The sequence below is a fragment of the Maylandia zebra genome, linkage group LG10 (assembly GCF_041146795.1).
Source record: "Maylandia zebra isolate NMK-2024a linkage group LG10, Mzebra_GT3a, whole genome shotgun sequence".
NCBI classification, from domain to species: Eukaryota; Metazoa; Chordata; class Actinopteri; order Cichliformes; family Cichlidae; genus Maylandia; species Maylandia zebra.
This window is the reverse complement of record NC_135176.1, coordinates 22,920,951-22,947,178: the sequence shown is the minus strand read 5'-3', so window position 1 is coordinate 22,947,178 and position 26,228 is coordinate 22,920,951. Positions and strand designations below refer to the sequence as shown.

Sequence of the window (26,228 nt, the reverse complement as noted above, 5' to 3'; positions counted from 1 at the left end):
GATGAACAGGAAAAACTTAGAAACCACCCAAGGACTTTCATTGTTCCCTCTGCCCTGTACTGTTTCAAGAGCTCAGCAGCTTCACTGACAACAGGAAGTTCTTCAAGGGTACCCATCTGTTATATTTTGCTCAGTTTGTTGTGGAAATGCAGCATCTGTAATTCTAGCCTAGAGAGAAAAAAAGGCTCCCAGACAGCAACTTGAAGCTGATTATTATACACAGCAGTGTCTGAGAAATAACCCATGTGGCTGTAGGTTGAATATCCTGTCTCTGCTATATGACAGATGTACAGTGGTGTTGAGGTTCTGTGATATATACCTGCAATGCACCGAAATTGCATTTGCTCTTAATTCATTTTCAGTAATTCCAGTGTCCTAATACAAGCAGAATAACAATTGTGGGATGACATGACTTGGTTGAGTCATTTAGTCCACTGAGACTAAAGATGTATTCGATCATATTCCATGAAAAACAGCTGATTAAAGGATTGTGATAGTGTTGCAGAACGTGAGCAATGACGCATGGTATAACTGATTTTCTCTTTGTGCTCCTTATCTTGTAAAGTCCTGCAAACACCAGCCACAAAGACAGAAAGTGACTAGCTGCAGTTCATATTAGTTTTCCTGCGAGTGGACTATGATTTAACACCAACTCTAACCCATCTTTGACAGTCAGAATATGTCATTTTTATTGGTATTATAATCTTATCCCAGTCAGGAACAAATAATGATCACAAACTTTGCCTTTTTCCAAAAATAGAGTTTAAGGCTGGATTAGGGTTATGGTTGCCTAACTTTAACCTATAAAGGCTTAGACATTAGAAGATTAAAGAGTCTTAACTTGGAGATCTGTATTTTTGTGACAACTAAAAGAAGAATTTGATGTGTGAATAACTGGCCTTTACATTCATAAACAAAAACTAAATCCCTACTGTGACTTGTCTGAAAACTTCATCTTGCAGAGGCCATGCAGCAGGTTGAGCGAAAAAGAAGGAACGCAGAGACACTGTGCACTGCTTGGATCATTATTCACCCAACGCTCGGTTGTGAATTCCTGTCCAGGAAGGTGACTGTTTTCCAGCTGGCAAATCTGACAAGTGTCCTGCATCACCTTCTGTCTGGAAGTAACTTTAACAAAATGGCTAATATCACAGCTTTCACATTCAACATGTTCTCTTTAAATGCTTCTACAGAGATATCAAGGAATGTTTTTTTCAGCTATTTAATGTCTCTCATCCACACCAAGCCATTTGACAACCAGACCCACCATGCCTACACATGCCATCTGGGCAAATGTTTCTAGTGTCAAATAAACATATCCCATTAACGAGCTGAAGTCCTAAAGGGCTGGCAGGGGACTAATCAGCTTATCCAGGAAGATTATCACCTTACGCAAAGACCCAGCTGCTGCCATCATAACTTGCTTTCTGGTATTTACAACTTTCAGTGTGCAGGTGTTGCATGACATTCACTTTTATGCTTGCTGAAAGACATTAGATGAGGGGAGGGCTGTGTAAAATAATCTAACACTCAAAAACTCCTAATATTTAGTTCTCATCTTCAGCCTTCTCTTCTTTTCTTGGATAAGCCAACATACTAAGAACTATCTGAATAGTCCAGCCTGTGTAATGCTTACATGGTGCTTAAATACCCTCTGAGGAGGCATTCTAGTTACTGTACTACATGAAGTATCTTTCTCTGACACACACAAACATGCTCTTCCTCTATAACTCTTTCTGCGTCACCATTCAGTGCATTCAAACTGCTGTCTTGGGCATGCACCGTACAGCAAGAATGCAACAAGTATGTGATGAACTGCAGGTTTACGAGATACTCCTGCACTTCAGCAACAATAAATCACTTCACACACTTCCGCACCAGAGAATCAGTGTCACATATTTTCTGGTTTTTACATCACTCTGAATTTGAAGGATCAAGTTCTGTTATTAAAACACTTTTTTTTCCTTATGTTTAAAGCCAGTGTCAATTGGACATTGAAGGAGTTTGTAATGACCGGCAAGAAGCAAATAAAGGTCTTTAAGTGGCAGTGTAATGACGAGACTTTCAGCCAAATCACTTTGTATTTAGGCCTCTGATATTACATATTTGGCTAAATATGCTTACATCTCAGCAGCTGCTTCCTTGTCTAAATATCAAGCCAAGTTTTTGGAGTTACTCAAAAATCCCCTATTGCTGTTGCTGCAGCTCTTCCATGTGAGCACAGTTTTTTATTGCCATCTCTTTCTGTAAAATATAACCTGCAATTAATTTTACTGATGCCATCACCGCAGAGTTATGAAACTCTTTCACAATGCATGCCATGCTTTTAACACTGGCACCCACATATACACGCACAGATTAATCTGGTGAGAAATTGTGTGATTAATTACCCTGAAACCACAACTTGCTTGCTGAACAAATTATTTAAGAAGTTAGGCATGCATCGGAAAGCCTGAGATGCCATTGAAATATTCTAAACAACTCAAGGAGGTTGCAACAGGCTTGTTAACTCTCATTCTTCCCAAAACAATTATTGCCTTGGCCACTACACTAGTTTGAAAAGAGACAAAGAGACAGTAAACTTGATGATTCCTGAAGATATTATATATTTGATATATAGGCTGATATCATGACTGATGTCTATTTTTTGTTTAAGCTGCAGAGTTCAACTACCTTTTAAGGTTGTTTGCAGAGTCAAAAGCGTCAAGTTAGCAAGTAAACCTCTCGAGGTTTTACGACACCCTCTGAGTCGAAGCATGCCACATCATTGTATTACAACTTTTTTTTAAAAAACATAATATTTTATTAGGTTTAAAAAGAGCGCTTTGGGTCACCTTCGGGAGTTCATCTTCTTCTCTCAAAGTTGTTTATCAGCCGTCATAAATCTAAAAGGTGAACCTCTTGTCTGAGGTGCTGCAGGTCTGTAGTTAAAGGGTAGTTTTAGGCCTGGTGGTACAGCTGAGCACAACACCTGGAATCCCTCAGCAACACCAATGAGCTCTGATGAAAAACAAATGTCAGCGCCTCCCCTCCGTCCCTTCTGTAAGGCCTGCAGCAGGACCGGGCTGTGTTTATCCTGGCCGAGAAGAACCTTTGGCTACTGCCAGATCAAACTGCCAGCACACTGACTCCTGACCCATATTGTGAAGGTCAGGAAAGTTCAGGAGGTTTTGTGATTACTATCAACAATACATCTACTGGTTCTGGTACTACCATAAATAATATTAATAGTGATTAATTAAGATTTATTAATATAGTGTAATATTATATATTTTAAAACTAACACAAATGCCATTTCTTTAAAAAAAAAAAAAAAAAAGTTAATAAAAGAAAAAAAAAAAAAACTAAAACCAGTTGAGTTGTTGCCAGGTTATCCAAATGTAGAATAGTTTATAATTATTTATAAGTATTAAGTATTTAAGTCACAGAGTTTATATTACTATGAAGGATAGGTTCACTGGCATTAGTTAGCCTTAGTTTCATTCAAATTATAAAACACTTTTTCTAAACTATATAAATATATCCCTGTGTTGTGTCGTTCTGTTTATGTTGAGACTGATGATTTTGAACGTCGATAAGTGTTGTTCGGCCAACTGCAATGACTCACTAAACCGTACTGGCAATTTCAGTTGCCAGAAATTAGACGCCCCCATCTGTCTGCTTTGAGAGTAAAGCTCCCGTTTATACACTGGCGTTAGGGCTAGCAGACATCTGAGACCTGTTAAGATTAATTCATTGAGCAACTTCCAACCTGACTCAGTTTATATATATTTATTTATTTATTTTCCTACTTCACTTAAAGCAGCCAAATATCCCCTGTCTGTTCCCACAGCTCAATGAATGGATAAACACGCAGACGCAAGAGACGACAAAATTACTACCTACCCTGGAGACAGTTAACGGGGTGCTGAAATCCCGTCCTCCAACCAGCCGAAAACCCCACGGTGAGGGTCCCTTGAGTGTCACGGTCTGGGTCATGATTGCCAAAAAGACTGTGAGAGAATATCAGATAAATGACAGGCAGGCTGAGACGGGGAAGTGTCCGTGGTTCCTCGATAAACGGATGAAAACAGGGAACGTGAACTAGCCACAGTCCTATGCCTAGCTGCTAGGCAACGCTGCCCCGGCTCTGAAAACTTTCCTCTTCGCTTGATTCAGGTTTAAATAACAAAGCCGCTTCTGACGTAGGACGACGGGCTGCCGTGCCCGCCTTCGCCCGGTCCATAGCAGAGAGAGTGGGAGGGGACGATGCTGGGTGTCGTGGCTGCTGCGTGTGGAGACTTCCAGTGGTGATATGTCACATACGAGGCAGTGTTTGTGCAAATGTTAATGGAGTGAATATAGTGTGCATGCCATTATCAGCTAAATGTGTTTGACTTGTCATTCATTCACTTCTACTCCCTCTACCTCAATGAAAGTAACAAAAGGTAAGTCTTTATTCATCTGCCACTTTCTGTTCTCAACTGCTTCTTTAGTAGGGACTCTTTTCCATTTGTATGAGTTACAGTTATACATGCCATTCTTAGTACACTAGTTTAAGGCATAATTTGTTGGACAAAGACACATTTTGTATTGCCTCTATATCCCACCACAGAGGATTTTAAATCAGTCAATATGTGTGCAAACTTTCAGCTTCAAGTTAGGGGGTTTAACAAACATTTTCCACTAACTGTTTAGGAATTACAGCCCTTTTTATACACAGGCTCCAATTGTCAGATTAACTGAACAAACTAACGTCATTTTTAATTTAAGGATTGTTTTTCATTCTTAGTTTTAGTTTCTTCATTTGCAGTCTTTGCGTTGTGACTACCTGAATCCTACAACCTACCAAGGCTTTACTGTTTCTTTTACTTGTTTGTGGGTCTCTCAGCATTCAGTTTTGGATTTAATAACTAAAAGCATGCTCTGCTGAGTTGAGATCAGGTGACTGACTTGACCATTGAAGAATATCCCATTTCTTTGCCTTGAGAAATTTTTGGGTTGCGTTTACGCTCTCCGTCATTATCCTTTAACACTGTGAAGCATCGTCTGATCAGTCGTGCAGCATGTGGCTGAATCTGAGTGGAGAGGAAGGCATGCCTTACATGCACATGCCCGTAACATTGTCTCCACCATGTTTGGCAGACTGTTTCTCTCCTCCAAACTTTTATATCAGTCTGGTACAAGGTCTGGGCTTCATTTACAGAAAGAGAGAGACTGTGCAGACTCTTTCATATGTTTTCTGGCTTGGTCTAATCTGGTGTTGTTATTCTTGAGTGTAAACAGTGGTTTCTACCTCGTTGTAAACTCTCTGTATTTACATTTTCTTAACCACTTGAATAGGATTATGCACTTTGGTTGTCTTCTGTGGCCTTTCGGGGCTTTTGATGTTACTGAGCTGGTCACTGCAATCCTTCTTTTTACAAATATACCATATTTCATTTAACCACTCCTAAATATTTTGCTGTTTCTCTGATAGGTTTACTTTGTAATATTTTAATGGCCTCCCTAATTTGCATTGACATCACTTGAAATTAAAAGCTATAAAATGCAAATTCAGCAGTTTCAATAAACTTCTGATATTATGTCTTCTTCATTTGCCATTGAAATAAAAAGGGATTGAGCCTCACCTGGTCGTGCTGTCACGCAGTCAGTCAATTGTCCAATTCATTTTGAGCCCCTGAAAAGGACACTGTGTGTGTAAAAATGGCTGTAATTCCTTAACAATTAAAGGACTTTTTAAAAAATAAAACCCCTCGAATTTAAGCTGAAAGTCTGCTCTTTGATCACATATAGACATCTTTGATTTAAAATCTTCTGTGTTGGTTCACAGAGACACAAACAAACAAAAATGTATCTTTGTCCAACAAATTATAGTTATAACTGTACCAAGCTTTAACGTTAGCATTGCTCTAAGTAATTGCTACTGTAAATGATTTGCTTTTTCATGCATATAATCTTTCAGTTACTTTGAACATACATGCTTAAAAATACACAATAACCAAGTCAGTCTAGAAACTCTGTTTAAAATGTCTAAACCTGTGAGAAGCTATCTATTAGGATACGCTTGAGCTTAACATATCAGAGTGTAACTGTAATTTTCACAGTTATTAAAAACCAAATTCTTAACAGGTAACATGTTAACCAAAATATTGGATAGACTGATGTTTGGATCTGATGCCAAGGAAAAGATTTTTAAGATAATCCATCCAAGAGCTGTTTGATTTGATATGGTTGAGGTAGGCATCTGTTGATATTTGCTGGCAAAACAAAACAGCTTTTGGGGAAGTTCACAAAATATCCTTGCCTTTAGGTCGTTGAAGGATAATCTGTGCATGCACCTAAAACTAAGACCAGCCAATAACTTGCTTATCTGGGTCCTCCAAAAAATTCTGTGTAGCCTGAGTGTCATAGAGTAGCAAGAAAAGATGTTATGCTGTAACTTGAATGCCTCACTAGCAGAAAGGATCTCTCCCATCTGTCAATGGATATACTAGTATCCTCTCTGCCCCACTTTCTGATTTGTTCATGTCCCCAGCCAATTACAAAGTGAGTCACTGAGCTAGACTATGATTTTTCTGCTGCAGAGGGGATGATCTCATAGACATTCCTGGGAATGTGTGTTTTAGACAACTGTAGACATGTGGAGCTCTGTCTGAAAATCTGAGTCACCTTGAATCAGACACCAGCCTATCCTGGTTACTGTGTAACAAAGTGGCACTGATGTCAGCACAAATGCAGCTCAGCATCAGGTATTTTGTGACTGTTTCTGCAAGCCTGTGTAAACTTTGCACAATGAGCTGCTGTGATGTAACAGAGTTGTGAAAACCTGAATGTATGCAGATCGTAATGATGCAAGGTGTGTGATTGTTTTAACAAGAGAGAACAGGAGAACGCGTGAGAGCGCGTGAGAGGAACGTTAAAGAAACATGAATTCATTGGACTTCCTTGAGAAAAGGAAGGTATTTTGATTGATTGCTATTATGTTTCACAGAACATTTGAATATATTATTCTATTGAGATTTAAAGAATTATTTAAGAAACTTTTGAGCATAACTAACATGCAAATTATTTAAGGCCAAACATCTTAGTCAAAATAATTACTTCATTATTGAGTCCCGTCAGACATTTGTCCCACACACAATTTCCTACAATAATGTCTGACATTCTCAGGAGAGGCACAGATCTAAGGTCACAGTGACCTAGTAACTGTATAACATATGGATTTTGAGTTAAAGCTATAAACACATTTTGTGAACCTTTACTTTTAGTTACAGTTAACTGATAAATAAATAATTTAAACATCTGAAAACTGTCTGGAGTTTGTCAACATGGAAAAAACAAAAAAACTAAAAATTGTAAATACAGGAAATAGTTTTACTATATGGTAATTTGGTAAAAATGTATCATCTTAAATTGCCTGATGAGGCTTTGTTCACATGTTTACTGAGAGTTTGGATGTCTATAAGTCTGCAAGTCAACTGCTCTTAAGAACTTCTGTGTTTTTAATGGAGTATTTATACTGATTTTCCTAAATCTTGCATCTGGCATATGCCCCAAATACAGTAAAACTTCAAAAGTTCTAAACTCAGACTGAAACAAATTAAAAAGAAAACTAAAAGTAAAAAGTAAAAGTAGAAACAAAAAGTCAGAATGAGTCAAAACAAAACCTAATTACAAAATACTGCTTTTAACAAAATTCTGACCAGTTCATTCCTGAATCCAGGCGGATATTAGAGCCAGACAGTATTTCCTGCAGGTTCACCTTATATGACAGATTCAAAAGACAAGAGCAGATATGAGATCATAATAACCTTCTGCTTCTTTATTATAATGATGAGAGAATTTTTGAGTTAAGGCCACAGTGTGTTTTGTGAAGTGATAACAACCTTGAATTTTGACCCTTGAACCACCGAGTTTGAATCAGTTCATCCATCATTTTATGGCAAATCTGAATCAAGGTATTCCTAAGATATTGTACTCATTGGTTTCACAAAAAAAATCAAACCATGTATTGGTGATAGCCATTCATGGTTATCACCAATACATGTCCATACATTTGTAAACAGAGTACTGATATTCTGAAATGTTTGACCAAACAGCATTCACAGACTGCTCTTTACTTGCTATCAAGGGCACATCAAAGGATGACTAACCAAAAACCAAGAAAGGCCGAGACGGCTGTAGATTTATTGAGCAAATCAGCAGGCTGACATCTTCTTCAAAGCCCGTCTGCAGTAAATCTGAGTCAAACTACAAAGACCTGCCATCTCTCTGTTCTTTCCTCCCTGGATGGTCATCATTTTGATGTACCCACTGCAGAGTCAAAGAAGCCTTTTCAAATCACTGCAAATCTATTTACTCTCTTATTTTCTTTACAAAGCTAAGAAGTACCTGAGGGGAAGCAGGTAAGATGAGCAGTGATGCAATCATGAGCTGTTTTCCTCCACCTGTTTTTTTTCTCTGCAGTCTGGGAGATTTTTGTCATCTGTGCTATTACACAATCACACAGCTCCTTCATTATTAATAGTTAGAGCATAATAATTATGATTATTATCAGAAAATATCTACAGATGTCCAGTAAATATGTTCTTCTGAAGTGATAAATACATCTAGTAAACAAGGGTTTTTTTGCCCTAGGTGTTGTTATTCTTATCATTGTTGTTTTTTTAACAGAACACATCTTAGAATGTTTTCACTGGTGTGAATGTCCAAAGAAAATAACTCTGTGAATTGTATTTAAACTTTAAAACACAACAAAACCAGAGGTTGGATTAATGATATCTGATATTATGTCCTCAACTAGCAGCTATTATAATAACTCAATCTAAGATCAGACTTTAAGTAATGTGAGACAAGTCATGCATAAGACAAATCATCAACCAAATTAGTTGTTTTCTTTAAATCTAGGGACTATTTTATTCCTCTTTGGCTCAATCTCACTATTTTCCTAAATGCAGCATCCACAGCACAGCTGATTTTGGCAATGAAAAGCTTGAGAAACCAAAAGAACATAACCTGCCCAACACCACACAGTAAAAGGACAGTTAATATGTAACTGGTGGACATAGTGGAGCAATTAGCGGCTAAAGAGCCAGATGTTTTCCCCAGGAGCTGATGGACAACAAACAGGGCTAACATGAAAACAAATGTTAGATTTTGTTAGAAAAGTGGATCAAAGTGAAAATCAAAGCTAATAATAGGCCTTTCCCCCCCAGATGAGCAAGGGCACATCCTAATAAGTCGAGGCTGACTTTGAATTCAAGCTCAGCTCTCCCAAGGGGAAAGTCCTTGGTTTAAACCATTGCGCCACAAAATCTTACGCTCTGTGAGTGGCCAAAATCTTACGTCATGGCCTCGATTTTCTATACCCTGAATAAAGTGCCTAGGGGAGGAGGTGCAGGAGTCTAGTTTCCTGTTAGACCACTTGAATTACATACACTGAAAGGCTGGAGGGTTCTTTTTTTCCCCAAGATTGCCAAAAAAACGTCACCTACACCCAGCCCTTCCCACCATGGAGAAGGTGAATGAGAGCTAGAAAAATAAAAGCAATCACTGTCAGTGAATGACGGTTCGTGTTACCCATATTATCCTTTCCTTTCTACAGGAGGAGGAGTATTCTTTCTCTTTTGGTGGTTTTTCTTGTCTTTGTCTTCGCATTGTTTAGGGAACCCTTAACTATCTGCCCTCTACTTTCACCCCATATTCTTCAGCATTCATTACTTTGATTTGTTCTCTATTTTTTTAGGAGTTACTTAGCACTCATTAAAAAAATCCTACATGTATCATTTTAATACCAGAATCTCATGAGGCAAGCTTTAAAAGAAAAACCACAATTTTAAAAATTCCTGCAAGCAAATCTTGCAGCAGATGTAGCTCCTGATTGGTAACAGATTTAACGCATTCACGGGAAAAAGTTTGACCCTGCTTTTCAGATTACACCACATTTGGTAGCTGTATGTCCCTGCATTGAAAATGGTTAGAGCTTTGTAATGGCAAATGCTGGAAACAATGGTGACACGTACAGTGCTGGAGCACCTCATGGGGAAGCAAAAAGCTGCAAGGAAATCATGAAGCTTAATTCATGTGGCAACAATATTGCTGAGTCAGAAATGAAAAACAGATGACGCTATAACAAAAGACCACCGTGGCCCCATGGCTGCCTCAAAAGAATGCTGCAGACCTATACACCTAAGATGATATGAACATACAGAAAATACATTTATGTTTACCTATATCTGAAGATGTACATACATGCCTATTCCACGAGTACTCCTACATCAAAATTTTAAACCCTATATGTTCGGATTGAGAGGCTAATTGTGAGCAGGTGTTAGCGTTTATATAAAATGCTGCTAAAATGTGATATGATGGATATCAGATTGAACTCAAATTCATGCAACTTCATTTTGGAAAAGCATTTCGGTATTGAGGTTTTAATTTGCCGAGCTCGTGAGAAAGTTGTTAAAGGATATGTTACAAAGTAATTCATCATCAAACTGGCTACATTTACTGGACACACACATGCACACTGACCAGATGCTGGCAATGAATAATTGATCTGGTGCATTGCTGTTGTTGGAAATAACAAACAGATGCGAATGGATCTTTGAAAGGATTGTCCAAAATTCTGAGTTACAAGTGAACAAGGATCGTACATCCGCCAATGTGCTGGCACGAAAGCAAGAGAGGCCAAGTTTGACAAACGACCTTTCAGTTAAACAATAAATTATAATTCTGTAATGTTTTATTCTAACATTTATTATAATATTTGTATTGCGGTATAATAGTTTGATTCCTTTATATCTAATCCTGTAGCATTTATTTGTCTTGCTCAGCATTTGACAATCAAATGAAAAGTTCTTGGTAACTAATTCCATGCTTTTTCCTTTACAGGCGGGGTGCAACAGCTGGGTGTAAAGCAGTCAAAGGAATATGGAAGATCAGGACCTGAGCCACTAATTGTGGGTAGTCAGATACTTTAAGCTTATTACAAAACCAAGCATAAATATTAACAGTATGGCAGCGTGTTAATGGGGTGTTCACATGTGGATTAGTTTATGTTATTGTTTAGTTTTAGTTGGATGAAAAACAATAACCATGATTTTAGATGATACTAAAGCTGGCTATTAGAAAAGTTTGATGAGATGGGGGCGTTTACCTTATGTAGACAGGAGGAAAAATTGTTACCCTTTTTAAGCATTTGCAAACACCAGACCATTTTGCATTTTTCCATACAGTTTTGTTCCCCTTCTTTAATCATGTTGTTATTACTTAGCTCGACAGTAAATAAATAACTTTAATCCAAATCATTGTTATATTTGTATTGGAGCTGTCCATGAATCATGTGGCAACTCATTGAACTGTTTTGTTTTTTCAGTGATGATTTGCAAATGTGGACGGCACAGACTTTCTTTTTCTCACATACAGAGTATCTGATGAACATACACATGTATATGCTTACAGTCAACTATCCACTGAAATGAGTTTCAGATAACTTACCTACAAAGTCACAAAGAAAAAAACACAAATTGACACCAAGACGACTCTTTGTACCTAAATGAGCCAATCTAAACTACTCATCAGACAGTGCTATAAATTCCTGTGCACAGTTAGCACAGCTGGTATAGTTGAGCCCGACAGCAAATTATTTCACAAAAATCAAAATTAGTCAAAATTATTAGCGCTCCTGATGCTAATAATCAATTTTGTATCCTTTTAGCTGTTTGTTGTTGTAGTTTTTAACAAGTCTCACACGTGTCTCCTCTGAATAATACCAGCCCATTCTTCTTTGGCAGATCTTTTGAGCTCCTCCACCTGTATTGGTCTTCAGGCCTGGGCCTTGGTCTTAAATTCACCCCTCACATTTTCAATGAGATTCGAGTCAGGGCTTTGTGCAGGCCATTCAGTAATGGTCATTTAAGTCTTCTGGAGGTAGGTTTTCACCAGAAGTGAAGTAAGCGTGCTCTGTCATGTCGAAAGAAGGTTCTTGAGGTTTCCTTGAGGTTTCCTTCAAGATCACAATGTTGCAGCACATCATTGCATAGAAATGATTTGTGCTGTGGCTCAATTTAAAAAAAAAAAGAGTCATTTTCTCCCTTGTGCTGTTAAAAACTTTTACATTTCAGCTAGCACTACTTAATTTAATTTTAATTTTCAGGAGTATGCGTGCTGTCTGTAAATGTCAATTCACACATATTTGTGTGTAGTTTGGCTGTTTATTAGACTTAAACCAGAGTTCTGTTTATACAACCAGCCCCAGTTTATGAGTAAAGTTTATCTGAGTAGTCTTGAAAAGACATTAAGGAAAACAAACTACCTACAGAGATAAACAGTTTGCATCTCAATGTCAGATTTTATTTACTACACAAATAATTGAATGCAGTTGTGGTTCCATGTGGAAGATGGCTTTCTCCGGAACAAAGTAAAATTCACTTAAAACCAGGAACTAGACCCCTGCTGGTTGAGATAAAGATAAATTAAATGAAGGGAAACTCTGCTCCGGGCCTCTAGTTAGCCTTTTAAATCATCTGATCCTGGTTCCGCTCTAAATGAATCATTAGCAAATGCCCCACATGCAGATATTAGATCCGATCAACACTCTAACAATGCCTTCTTTGTCCTGTGCTGGACGTTTCTGATCTGGGAAAGGCAAACACATGTTTTCCATGTGTGCACGTGCCAGCTGTTGACAACTGAGTTCAGCACATTCACGGCTTTGTTTGTACTTCCAGTAGGACAATACTGCAGAGTGAGCTATTGATCCCAGCTGGCAAACCTGCTTTTTTGACTGTCCGTCTGTCTATGTACATATTTAGCGTGACTTCTAATGTTGTATATGAGCATGTATACCAACTGCATACTAAGATGAATATATGACACACATATAATGCATAACATAACACTACATACAACATTTTGACTCATTAAATAATCAACATAAATTAATGCAATCAAATAATGATACAGTTGTCTGATGCAAAGTGTGTGTACATGTGTGGATCTTTATAATTACTTTATGATAACTTTATAATTCAAAATAAAGATATACCTTTGTATTATTAAGCATTAAACAGTGCAATAGTAAAGTTTAAATAATACAGAAAGTTACTGATTTATCTTAAATATGCTTCATTCTACTGCTGTTTGTTCCCTGGTAATAAATTTTACAAACAAAAATTTTACAACCTCAAAGCTCCAATCACTCTTTAATCACTTGGTTAGCTGTGGAAGTGAATTGGAAATTTTGGTGTGCGGGTGGGAATGATGCCAAACTCACTCTTTAACTGTGCACAAGAGATATTGGTTTGACTGTTTGTATTCCTAAGACAGTGTTTTGTAATAATTCTGAAAATGTTCTTTAGATTAGATGAAACTTTATTAATCCCTCGGGTGGGTTCCGCCGGGAAATTCAGTTTCCAGTAGCACAGCACCGACAGAAGTTGCATGTTACAGATACAATAAGGAGAATGAGAGTAAGGATATAAGCATAAATATACCATATATATACATATACACATATATAAATAAAGAATATATAATAGGGATAAATAGGATTGCACATTTGAGTGAGTACGCATTATAAAGTAGGATGAAAAGGAAAAACATGAATCAAAGATAAGCTCTCTGAAGACACTCCTATAGAGAGAGAGCTTAGTCTGTGTCACCTGTGTTGCAGCTGAATACAGCTTAGCTTTTATGAAGTCACTTGTCAAAGATTTCTCACGAGGGCTGCTATAGTTCCATTTAGAAACTGGACAGTTCATTGTCTTGGAAATGTGGTATATGAATGATCAACACTGTAATATGAGTCTGGAACCTCGACACCTTAAACATTCATCCTTCTTTTAAAGGTTAAACCAAACGTCCTCTGTAATTCTCATTTGACGAGTTTTATGTAGGAGTTGATATTTTTGATGTTAATGATCTAGCAGCCCACTCAGCAAGCAGAGCGCTTCTAAACACCAGGGTCTGATTTCATCACAACACTAGTGCAACTCAACAGTGCGTGACCACCCACACAAACAAATCTGCGCACACACACGCCTCCACTTTTCTCAGCAAGTCGGGTCAGGAATATCAGATAAGCAATTGTATGGTAGACTTTACAACAAGACCTGGATGCCGGAGCAACTTTCACATGGATAGATCTGCGCGCGCGCGCGCACACACACACACACACACACACACACACACACACACACAATTTGTTTTTCCCACGAGGCACTGACACCAACAGTCAGTTATTTATAGCAGTTCCTGTTCTACCTCTTTCGAGACTGTGTTATGAGGATTTGGTCCTGCTGGGTATAAAACTATATATATATTTTGCACCAGAAAGGTGATTCTGTAAGAGCTATTAGCTATTATATTTTAGGATAGTGTGCAGTGTGTCCTTAAAAACTTTGAGGAAACTGGGCAAATGGAGGATAGCAGAAGATATGACAGACCTAAAAAGAAAACTGCAGCAGATCAACAGCATCTAAAAATCATGTCCACAAGAAATCGGGAGCAAAAATCCAGCGAAGATGAGACACAGAACATGAAAGATGCTGGGCCTGGTCTTGGCCTTCAGGTGATCCATCTACTTTTCGCTGAAACATGATCATAAATGGAGTCAGTGGAAGGGCAGCTGTCAAGAGGCTGTAAAGGGAAACGTGGAAAAAACATTGAGGTCTGCCAAATACACAGAAATTGGACTAGAATTCAGTAGCAACGGGTCTTATGGGGTGATGATTTTGGTTGAAATGATCGTCAGTATATACAGAGGACGTCAGGAGAGAGGGTCAAGATTAAGCAAAACACTATGAGTAGATAGAACTGTAAATGCAGAAAAGTACAGTTAGATTTTTCTTCTTGAAAGCATCTGATTAGCAATGAAAGTGATTCCAAACACATGCCAGTACAGTCAAAGCATACCTGGAAAGAAAAACACACATAGGAACACCATCAGTCATGGACTGGTCTCCCAACTCAACATTAATGAAGCAGTGTGGGATGATCTTGACAGAAAGCAGAACAAAAGGTTGGCAATATCAAAAGAAGAGATTTGAAACTCCTTCAAGGAGACCGGAGAAGTATTCCCAAAGACTATTCAAAAAAATTACGATTTGTTTAGGAGAGTTCAGACTGTGTTGAAGAATAAAGTTGGCCATGCAAAATATTATTTTTTAAGCTCTGTTTTTGCCTTATTTACTGTTAGTTTGTGTTTGTACCTATTTCCCAGTTTCCTAGAAAAATATAAAGAAGAGAGAGTGGCTCAATGCTTTTGCACAGTAGTGTAAGTTCAAACAGAATCCTCCACAGACTCTTAACAATCTAGAGAAAGTGTGTAATGAGTAAAAATTAAATTGTTACAAAGGCAAAAAAAGAGAGAAAAAATCTGTTTTGATTTAAACAACTGGCCATACATATATATTTGAATAAAACATACATGATATAACGTATTTAATTTGTTGTGCAGAATAAAAGTGTTCCTTTGTTGAACTTTTGTGACTGAACTCTAGCTAAACCTTTTCTGGTCACGTTGTGGAAAATGAGCATGCCCTAAAAGACCAGTTAATGACTCATATTTTAACAAATGTATACATTCAACATGTAAGTGAGGGGAACAGCCCAGTCAGTGCTGTAGTTTATGAGGAATGCTTGTCTGTGGGATGAATTACAGCTACTGGTCAGCAGCTGCTTTTTAAAACCCACCTTCATCACCCACACACTACACACAAACACACAATAACAAGACCTACTAACAAGCAGACCATAGTGGTACACTGAGTGAGTTCTTGTTTAGATGAGCCGCCTGGCTTCCCAAAAGCATCCAGGCAAAAACACGCTAAAACAAAAAGAAAGGATCTGTGTGGTCTATGATTAAAACCCTGGAAACTAAATTGTTGATATAAATGTGACTGCATAAACAATGTACCTCCTAGCCTTCCTACTATATGTGTTCTTCCCTTTTTTTGACTACTTTAGCCTAACTCTTTGCAGGAAATCCAAATAGCGGTAGTGAGAAAGAAACATGAAAGAGATGACCAAACAGTGCACAGACATCTAAAGCCATATACCCACAAACTCTCAGGAAATTAACCAGTCTTGCTTTTGTTTCAGTTTATGTCCTAAAAGCTTCTTTATCTGCATTCATCTCTTTGCACTTAATCCATTACCTGTGCTGAACCAGGCTGTAGAATGGAAAGGGAGCTCTTCCAATATATTTACAAGGTACCATAGCAAACGTTTCATTCACTATGCAGGTAAAAGTGTATGTTTAAAGCTTCCGCACATGTTTGCGGGATGTGTGAATTGTTTAGATGAGGGGGGAGCTGAACAGACATCCCTGAAGAATGCTCTTAGAACCTGTTTATAGTCTTCTGGGGGCTTCAGGGACTTTGGTGGCTTTAGGAAGACTGAAAGAGGGAGAGTTAAACTCCTTTGCATAATGACTTCCAGACTATCGCGTGTTGCTTCTCTTTTATGCTGCATACCCCTGTCAGGGTCCATCAACAAGTTTATCCCTCTGTGAGACAAACGTTTTATGGCACAGATTTGGGGTTTGACTGATTTATGTCTCAGACAAAACTGCTTGGCTTACTAGAAAAGAAAGAGCAAGACCGTACAGATACATCGGATACATTCAGAAAATGTTATTGTTAAAGCTTTTCATGGTGGATCAAGAAAACAGAGAATTCATGTATGTATTTTAATTTCTTCATGCTTGAAGATCATGCACAGCTAACTTTATTTTTCCAGGAGATGGGAACAAACCACGCTTTTTGCCCTGTGGCAGCTGGGATAGGCTCCAGCCAGCCTGCAACGCTGAATCAGATAAAACCTCAAGAAAATGGATAGATAAATGAGATAAGATGAGGTTGTGCTATTACAAAAATTGTTATTTTGTGAACATTACCCCATCTTCCTCCCGTAGTTCAAAAAACTTATTGTGTAGAGTAAAACACTCTCCAGTGCTCACATTTTCCAAATACATATTCGTTTTTTTCCTATAATCTGATAATAATGATGTTTCTCCGGCTTACACGCAGAGTGTACAGAACCTGCTTCCTTTCTGATGAGTAAGTCAGCATTTTGTCAGTCAAAGTCAGCACTTACGAGTAAAAAGGGCCAGCTGAGTTTTGGGTATTGTGGCGGATCAGCCCCTGCCAAGAGTAACAACCCATTCTTTTTGCACCATTCCCCGGGAGGGATAAAACTTTAAAATTTAAGTAAGTTCCAGTAAAGTCAAATATATTTCCCAAACGACCCCTCACCCCCACCCCCCCCCAAAAAAGGGCTTCATACATAAATGCAAAAATGGAAAATGCTCACACTGACTGAAAATTTTTGGAAATCACTCAATAGCTAGATCCCAACACTCGGGCCACTTTAGGTCCATTGCAGGCTTCTAGTGAGATGTAATGATATAACTGAATCTCCACTCTCTCTATGTTGAAAAGCTAACTCATTTACAGGTGCGCTGTTTGCCCTCTGGGTTGTTAGCTCTTTCAGATGGTTCTGCTGATTTTGGTGACATCATGTCTGCCCTGGTTTAAAACTCTGAAAGAAAGAAAAAATCAGGACTGCAGACAGACACAATAATTTCAGTTCTGCTTCTAAGGGTTTATTCATAGAGAAACACTAGAAAGTACCTAAATATAACTGGCTGAATGAGATATCTGATTGGGACAATTCAAACATTTTTCTTTCTCTTTCACTTCTGCCTAACTCTATCGCTGTCATTCTCCCAGAAATCTGCCGTACTTTCTTCAACTGGCTGTAGTTTTAGGCACACGCAGTTTTTTGGACTCAAGTGAGCAGTTTGGTTTTGCATGAAATCTGAAGAACACCTAGGGGCCTGCTGTCTTACTCTCTGCGCAAGCTACTCTTTGAAAGGTTGCCATCCTCCCTCTGCTCCTTGATTACTTGAGCACATGTTTGAGGGAGTGTATTTTTCTATGATTCTCTGTGCTGTTACCAGTCAAGCACCCTTTTCTAAATGAGAACAAAGTGCTCTGGATGTCAGTATAACCTGACAGCCAGCAGCAGTGCTACAAATCCAGGGTCATGCAAAACTATGCTTTTGTGGATTTAGTGGTCTCATAATTTACACATTGGAGATGATCTGACCACCTTGTTCACTCGGAACATTTTAAATGCCAAGCTGTGAGTCAAGTTTAATTGTGTAGTCTTGAGCCACAAAGATGATCTCGTAAGACTGTATATTACTCACGTTCTGAGTGTAATGTATCCTTTTTTTAAATTAATGGAACTTGAAAAATGAGATAAAGACAATAAACATGTTAATAACAAATGAAACAAATACTCAAACACAGGAGAGGCAACACAGCCAACTGGGTCATGGAACACCAGTACAAGAAGGAAAGTTAAAAAAAAAAAAAAAAGAAGAGCCAGCCAGCGTCTGTTAATCTGCCTTTCTCATTTGTGTCTTTTATTGCTGTGGGAACTTATGAAACAGCAGACAGAAGTGAGGTTTCCAATCCTTGTGCGGTATTAAGTGTGCAACCAACGGCCCTCTGTGGACTAAGAGTTGTTCTCTCTGGAGAAACAACCTCTTGGGTCATGTTTGTAAAGGTTTACTTGGTCTTCCCCCAGACGATGACTGCTTTGTTTATGTAATAAAGTAACTTACACAGTAAAAAGAATTTAAATATTAAAAATAAAATAACAGAACAGTGCATCATTTTAAAATGGAAGAATTTACCATGTAATGTTTTGTGGATATAAGCTTTTTAACCACAAATTCACTTTTATAATTTTTTTTCATTAACAGAAACTTTATTTTAATGAAAAAAGGAGCAGATTATTTACTGGCAGAAACATGATCTGTTTTGTTTGACTTTTTTCTTGCTTATTTCTTTCTTTCTTTTTTTCATGTTTTCTTTACAGTGTGGGTCCAGACCATGATCCTAGGCACACAAAAAATACAGTTTACATGAAAGATTTATACTAAAAATAGATGCAGCCGAGCGTTAAAGACTTTTTATGTTATTTTAATGTTGATCATTCTTCTTACTTTTGAGTATAAATGATTAGCTAAATAGCCTAAAATACTTCTAAAAAGTAGTTGCCTTGCTCTGCAAATATCCTCTGGCCTTTGGAAAAGTTTGCTCTTCATTTGGCCAACTGGTAAAATTTGAAATTGTTTAATTTTTTTAAATATTAAAATTATAGCCATATTTTCTTTATGGTTTCTAAAGCCATAAAAAGATCAATTAAAATAAGAGCTAATGTGTTTTATTGCACATCCATGCCATTAAAAAGGTCTCTTTTTATTTTTCCCAACAAAATATAAGTTTGAGTCAAATTTCCCATTAATGTCAGTGCAATATATATTGAGTCATATAACATGCATCTTGAAGGAAGTCTCTTTAAAATAAATTATCCACTAGAGCCTGGTAGGTCAAGGAAGGCCTAACCCACGTGCCCTTCCTCTTGTATTTCACAATAAGTTACAACCTGTTGGTGCATCTGCCTAAGCTGCCTGTTCTTTCATTAGAAAGAGCTGTGTCAATATTAGTGAAGTTGTAATTCACTGTTATGCTGAATGGTTAGATAATGCTTCCATAACAGGAGGATTTGAGGAGTCAAATGAGGTGTGTGCTGACGCATATGCTTCAGTGCACTCACTGGCAAACCACTTACGTGCTTGTACAGTACCCACAATAAAGGAGGGGGAAGGACAGAGAAAGACAGAAACACAAATGTACAGAAAGTTATACAGGAACGAAACACTATGTGTGTTTAACGTGTGACCTCTGTGGTTTCTCGGGATTATTCCTAAATTTGTATTATTGAAAGATAGATAGATAGATAATCAGCAATTAAAACATCATTGTTAAAAGTAAAAGTACCACAGGTTTGCAGGACCCACTGCACCAGCATAAGGTCAGACAGTGGGTTCAAGGATGTCATCCCGATAGTCAATGACAGTCAGGGTGCTGCTGCCTAGCCTGTAAAGGTCCATCCGTTTCTGATTATTTGATAGAGAAGTTTACACCAGTGCCCTGCAGGATATCATTTTGTTATGCTTTGACGGTGCTCATCCTGTTCCTCCTTGCACAAAGGAGCAGATATCCGTCCTGCTGATGCGTTAAGGACCTTCTACAGCCCCTTCCAGCTCTCCTAGAGTAACTGCCTGTCTCCTGTAATCTCCTCCACACTCTTGAGACTGTGCTGGGAGACACACCAAACTTTCTGGGGTTGATTTCATTAACACAAAAGCAGCTAATTGACAACTGATTAACAACCTCCTCTGCTACTTAACTGACCTTATAAAAAAACCCCAGAAGTTTAACTGACTTCATGCTATACAATGAATAAAAAGTGTTCCTTTATTTCATTTTATTTGTATGATTTACCAGAATGCTGCCCATTCCCAAATTTCTAGGGTTATTTCCAGTTTTTCCTGTTATCCTCAAGTGTATTGGTTAATTTAGGGTTGTCTGAATTAATATGAGTTCTTCTAACTGCTTCTTCTGATGTATTTTATTGACTAATCACTGATTCTCATGCTGAACAGTATTTAGTCTGGCACTCCCTTTAACCTTTATTGATTTATTGCTGTTCTTTTCAGTAAAACACCTTGAGGCCACTTTTTGTTTTGATTGGTATTATTTGCAGACTTGGACAGAATGGTCTTCACAGTTAAAAGACACCCACCCCTAATGGGTCTGACTTGTTTTTGACCTTAAATGACCCATAGTTGTAAAAATTATGTTTGTCTGCCAGATAGCCAGGCCTGTCCAGGGTGTAACTCTCATGCGACCTTTGCTGACCTGGACAAGATAAGTGGGTATCAAAGAGGAAAAAGGTCCACATTGTGTCAGAGAAGCTGTCAATAACACACCAGTCAAGCCAACTTTGCAATGGATTCCTGTGATTTTTTTTTTAAGGGTATCTGGTATCAAACGCCACCCATTTGGGAATCCTAGCTCCTAAAAACAAATGTTAGGGATTACTTCCAAATACTATTTGACATTTACGCATTACCCCTCATGTCCTGAGGGGGCTCATTTAGTTTGTGTTGATAGACAGCTTGTGTAATCCAATCCTCAGGTACTGCAACCTGTCCAGAGTCATTACTTTGTGCTGAAGTACACACAATGCTGCTTTTTAATGTAAATTGGTAGTGATTTGCCAGACATCATTGGTTGTAAAAAAAAAAATTAAAAAATCTCATTACCAGATAGAGGAAAAAAATACAAGGAAGACACTTTTTTTTCTGTTTCTTACAGGATTGTTCACTGTTGAGCTCTTGAACTCTGCTGATGATGAGTGATTGCAGCTGCTGAAACCCAAAACTTACTCTCTGTGTGTTCGCTTTCAAACACTCTGCCACACACGTACGTACCAGAGATAAGGCGTACAGCACATACAAAGAGCTCACACACACTCAAGTGCTATGCTTTCTTTCAATGTGTTTCCTTTCTAAATCACCCATACACAATAAGGGAGCTTCTTGTGGCCTTTCTGATGCACAACTTACCAGCTTGAGCCTAGTAGAGGATGAACTTTGATGTTAAGAAACATGTGGAAAACCTTGATCTCAAATAAATGAATAGATCAGAGTAGATGATTGGCTTGTTGTGGTTATTTTGTCATCAGGTGACATATTGGCATTGGCATTGATCTAGAAAACATATTTTGAGGAAATGTTTCCACATAGTGTCTTCAAGAACGTAAATCAAAAAGGAATGACATAATCTTCATACTCTCAGATGGGTTTCTGTTGGACAATATGACATGCCAAGCATTCACTTCCTCTCGTGTAATTGCTGAATCAGTTTCACAGTCTGTTTTTTTCAGGAACAAACTGTATGTTGAGGTATGAAAATGACTGGTTTGTTTGTCATTGCTGAAGCATGACAGCATGGGTAAATTGCTGTCATTATTTCCTAGCAATAAAAGAGTCCTGTTATGTCATCGGCAAGTTTCAATCTGTATTATTATCCTGTAAACAGTCAGATAAGCTGTTTCATGTGTATTTTAATTGGAAATGTAATAGAGAGCATCTTCTGTGTGCTAAAACCAGCACAATGCGAAGCAGGTGAAGACCAACACCTGTTGACCAAACAAGAAAACAGTTTTATTGGTTGCACAAATCTTGTTTAACCTGTGCCCAGGACACAGGTTAGATATTTCTACTAGCTGTGACTGGCTCAACTAATTAACCATTACTCCTTCAAAGAATTCAAAATATGTTGCAACGGATAAGGCTGTATTAGCATGAAAACATAAACAGTCAAACTCATGTGTCATTTAATGACAATGATAGTCTAATATATTTTATATTTCTTATTCATTACTTTTTACTTTTTTTTTAATACTAACACTTTTTTTTTTCAAAATGTGCCACTGTTTGTTGTTCAATGTTAGCACAGCATGTGAGGCTGGCATGACTGCAATATTATTACGCTTGCACAAGAAAACAAAATAACAATTAAAGTTTTGACTCTTGAATCTTGCATAAAGGGTTTCTGGGAGACAGTCTGCACTAATTCCTGCTATGCAGGCAGAAAATAACTTGGTGAAGGGGCCTGAGGCTGTGAAAGCAGGTTTGTTTATCCATCCACTGAACACTGCTGACACCAAGTGGATCTTAGTGAACAGTGCATCAATGTTGTTAAAAAGCTGAGGTTGAAAGTTTACACACACTCATTTTCCTTCCCAGGGAGTGATTTACAGCATACACCTTTAATGACTTAAAAAAAATAAATCCAACTTGTGAAGCAAGTGGTACCTCACCCAGATGATTTTGGTAGCTATTAAGAAGCCAGGATTGGGTATTTGACTAACTTTTTTGGCAGAATTGGCAAAGTTCTTTAAATTAGTTGGTGTCAGACCTGGGTTGAGGCTGGTGCTGGGGATCATTGTCCTGTTTGAACTGTGTCCAAGTTTCAACCATCTAGCTCTTCAATTTGGATGTAGTTCTACTTCTTCTCATTTTGCAATATACCAGGACCACTGGCAGCCCAAGATCATGAAGCTACTATCACCATCCTTAAAAGCTGCTAAAGTATTCTTAGATTTAAAAGCCTCACCTTTACGCCTCCAAACTCTTGTCACTGTGGCCCGATAGTTTAATCTTTGTCTCATTTGACTCTAAAACTTTTGTCCAAAAGTTGGTCTGCACAGCCATGAAGGCAGCTGCAAATTTCAGTCATGCTTGAATGTGCTGATTTTGGAGCAGAGGCTTTATTGGTCATCCCATTTCAGTTCGTGGTGATTCCCCAGCAACTCATTCACAAACTGGATCTGATGGGGATCAGCACCTCACTGTGTAACTGGCTGCTGGATTTCCTGACAGGAAGAAAGCAGACAGTACGGGTTGGCAGCAACACTTCCAGCACAAGAACACTGAATACAGCGGCTCCCCAAGGATGTGTGTTGAGCCCCCTTCTCTTCACTCTGCTGATGCACGACTGCACACCATCACACAGCTTCAGCCTTTTCATAAAGTTTGCAGACAACTGTGGGAGGTCACATCAGCAACAACGATGAGACCTACTACAGGAGTGAAGTTAAACATCTGGCCGAGCGGTGCAGCAACAACACCTTGTACCTGAATGTGGAGAAGACTAAGAAGATCATCATAGACTTTAGGAGACCCTGCACGCCCCACTAACCATCAATGGTGCTGCTGTGGAGAGGGTAAGCAGCACCAAGTTCCTGGGTGTGCACATCTCAGAAGATCTCTCCTGGTCAAAACAAAAAAACCAAAACACTGCATCACTGGTCAGCAAAGCCCAACAGTGACTCTACTTTCCCTGCAAACTGAGGAGATCAAGAGCCTCAACCCCCATTATGAGCACCTTTTACAGAGGCACCATTGAAAGTATCCTCACCAGCTGCATCACTGTGTGGTATGGCTCCTGCACTGGGTCCTGCCGAAAAAAGTTACAACAGTAGTGAGAGCAACGGAGAGGATCGTGGGTACTTCTCTTCCCTCCCTCCAGGACATCTACTGCACCCGCCTCTGCATTACAGGGGACTCCACTCATCCGTCCAACAGCTTCTTCAGTTTGCTGCCATCAGGAAGGAGACTGAAGAGCCTCCAGGCTAGAACCACCTAGCAGACTGAGAGACAGCTTCGTCCATCAGGCTGTCAGGATGCTGAATTCACTCCATGCTCTCACACACACGAATTTCAGACCTGCATTCATCTCTTCCCTCTGAACCCTCGACCCCCCCAAAAATACAAATTCCGACCCACCACCATTCAACTGGACTTTCCCATTGTTCTGAGTATTGGTCAATCCAATGAGTGCTGTCAAACAAATCCTTTTTATGCTGCCGATGAAAAATAACCAGATGTATGCAATCATGATCAACTAATCAACTAATGAGTAGTTAATCGGTTTTGGCCTTGTGAAGCTAAAAGACATCATAGAGTCTTCAGCATCATTATTAAAAGATTTTGGCGAGTTCAAACATGTGTATCCAATTCTTGCTTCTTAAAGTCATTAAACATGTAAGCTGTAAAATCATTAATTTAAGACCACATCTCTGTAATTCTTTCTTCACATTTAAATGTTAAAAAACACAACTTTAAAAAGTTAACTGTTAACAGTTTGGATTTTTTTCACTTCTTTGCAGTTTTTACCGTGGAAATTGTGTAGAAATTAAAAATAATCTCTGTTTGTTTGGGGGGGTTTTTTTACATAAAGTACAAAGAGACGGATGCGGAACACGTTAGTTTTGTCTTCCTTCGGTTAAAAGACCCTATTCGTATGAGTAATGATGAGTCATGATGTGTAGAAACAAGATTTGTTGAAGACCTGGAGAAAATAGGTCACATAGCAGAAAGAGGTAGCTTTGCTTTCTATCTACACATTGTAGTGTAGTATATTGTATTAAAAAAAACACTACACTGATACAGTTGAGCTAAGCTATATTTTTCTCATACAAGCAGCCAAAGCACATTAAAGCATCTTATTCACTGCAGAAACAACACTAGTGCTAGTGCCTGCTGCAATTTCAGCAAGTCTTTCATCACATAGGTCTTCCACGTGTTACAGTATATTCCTCTGCAATCCCATTGCTTGCCTTGTAATTATACAAGTTTTTATTACAAGGTAGGCCTATTAAATGTTATTGAAGAGAATTTCTCTTGCACATAATACACAAACATAATGTTCGAGGGAAAATGAAAAATACAGGCAAAGACTTCAAGAATAGCAGGTAATTGAAAAGCAATGTGCTAAAATACTCCAGATGGTTTTTAGTCCACCCAGCGAACAAGCTGTGGAAACCCAGACCCAACTGTAAACGTGCAGAATTGCAGGGATCACATTACCGTAAATATTCTAAAAGAGTTGATTGTAATTGGATTCCTTGGGGAAGAAAATGTCTTCATTTCCTTTTCCTTCATATATATATATACATATATATGTATATGTATATATATATATATATATATATATATATATATATATATATATATATATAGCATTGAAAAATGTTTCCTTCATGGGGAGCTTCCAGTGAATTGTGAATGCAGGTGTTACTGTTGCTGTCCTTTGAACTGAAGTGCAGTTGTCGATGACGTATCTTGGTGCTCTTATTTTGAGACAGTTGTATAACACAACTATTTAGTATGTTCAGTATGTGTGTTTAGTTCTTTAGTGTAACATTACCCTGTTACTTTGGATGAGGTGACCTTTGTATTTACAGCTAGTCAAACGTTCACATACTGTACACTTCCACAGTATGGGCATGAATGTCATGGCAATTTGGGGCTTTTAATGATTTCTCAGTTCTGTTGCTGGAACACCAGTGAAGGAACCTTTACATCAACCAAGAAAGAAGCTCCTGTTCCAAGCTCGACTGACGTTTGCATCTACCCATGTGGACAAGCCAAATAAAGTTTTATTATAAGATGAGATAAAGATTGAGCACAGTTGGATGCTCCAACAAGATAATGATCCAAAACACACATCAAAGGTAGTTTTTGAATGGATAGAGCAGGCAAACATTAAGCTTCCAGAATAGCCTTCCCAATGTCTTGACGTCAACCCTATTGAAAACATATGGACCATACTTAAAAGCTGGATCAGTGCCTGGAAACAAATTCAGATGAACTCTAGCAATTCTGCTAAGGTGAGCAGTCAAATATCCAGCCGGAATTATGCCAGAAGCTTGTTGATGGCTACCAAAAGCACTGAGGTGTAATTTACAAAAGGTCATTTTACCAAATATTAGTTGGCGTGTATGTATATATCTAAGCCAGTATGTATATT

At 38.3% G+C, this 26,228-nt stretch overlaps 2 protein-coding genes across 4 annotated transcripts in view; one reads left to right on the top strand and one right to left on the bottom strand.

Annotated features, from left to right (window-relative positions):
* The window catches only part of pdlim4 (PDZ and LIM domain 4), a 46,763-nt gene extending 42,630 nt beyond the window's left edge, over positions 1 to 4,133 (bottom strand). The window contains exon 1 of the mRNA XM_004561735.6: positions 3,886 to 4,133. Coding sequence (XP_004561792.3) covers positions 3,886 to 3,978 — 93 coding nt within the window. The 5' untranslated portion in view covers positions 3,979 to 4,133. The remainder of the gene's footprint in view (positions 1 to 3,885) is intronic.
* A 123-nt stretch (positions 4,134 to 4,256) lies between these two features.
* p4ha2 (procollagen-proline, 2-oxoglutarate 4-dioxygenase (proline 4-hydroxylase), alpha polypeptide 2) overlaps positions 4,257 to 26,228 on the top strand; it is a 43,869-nt gene continuing 21,897 nt past the window's right edge. The window contains exons 1-2 of one of the 3 annotated variants that reach the window (XR_013100617.1): positions 4,257 to 4,427; positions 10,876 to 10,943. Coding sequence is in view for 2 of the 3 variants with exons in the window: in XM_076889347.1 (XP_076745462.1) it covers positions 4,367 to 4,427; positions 10,876 to 10,943 (129 nt within the window). In the remaining variant the exon portion in view is untranslated. The remainder of the gene's footprint in view (positions 4,428 to 10,875; positions 10,944 to 26,228) is intronic. The other 2 variants (XM_076889347.1, XM_076889346.1) reach the window with 2 other exon arrangements.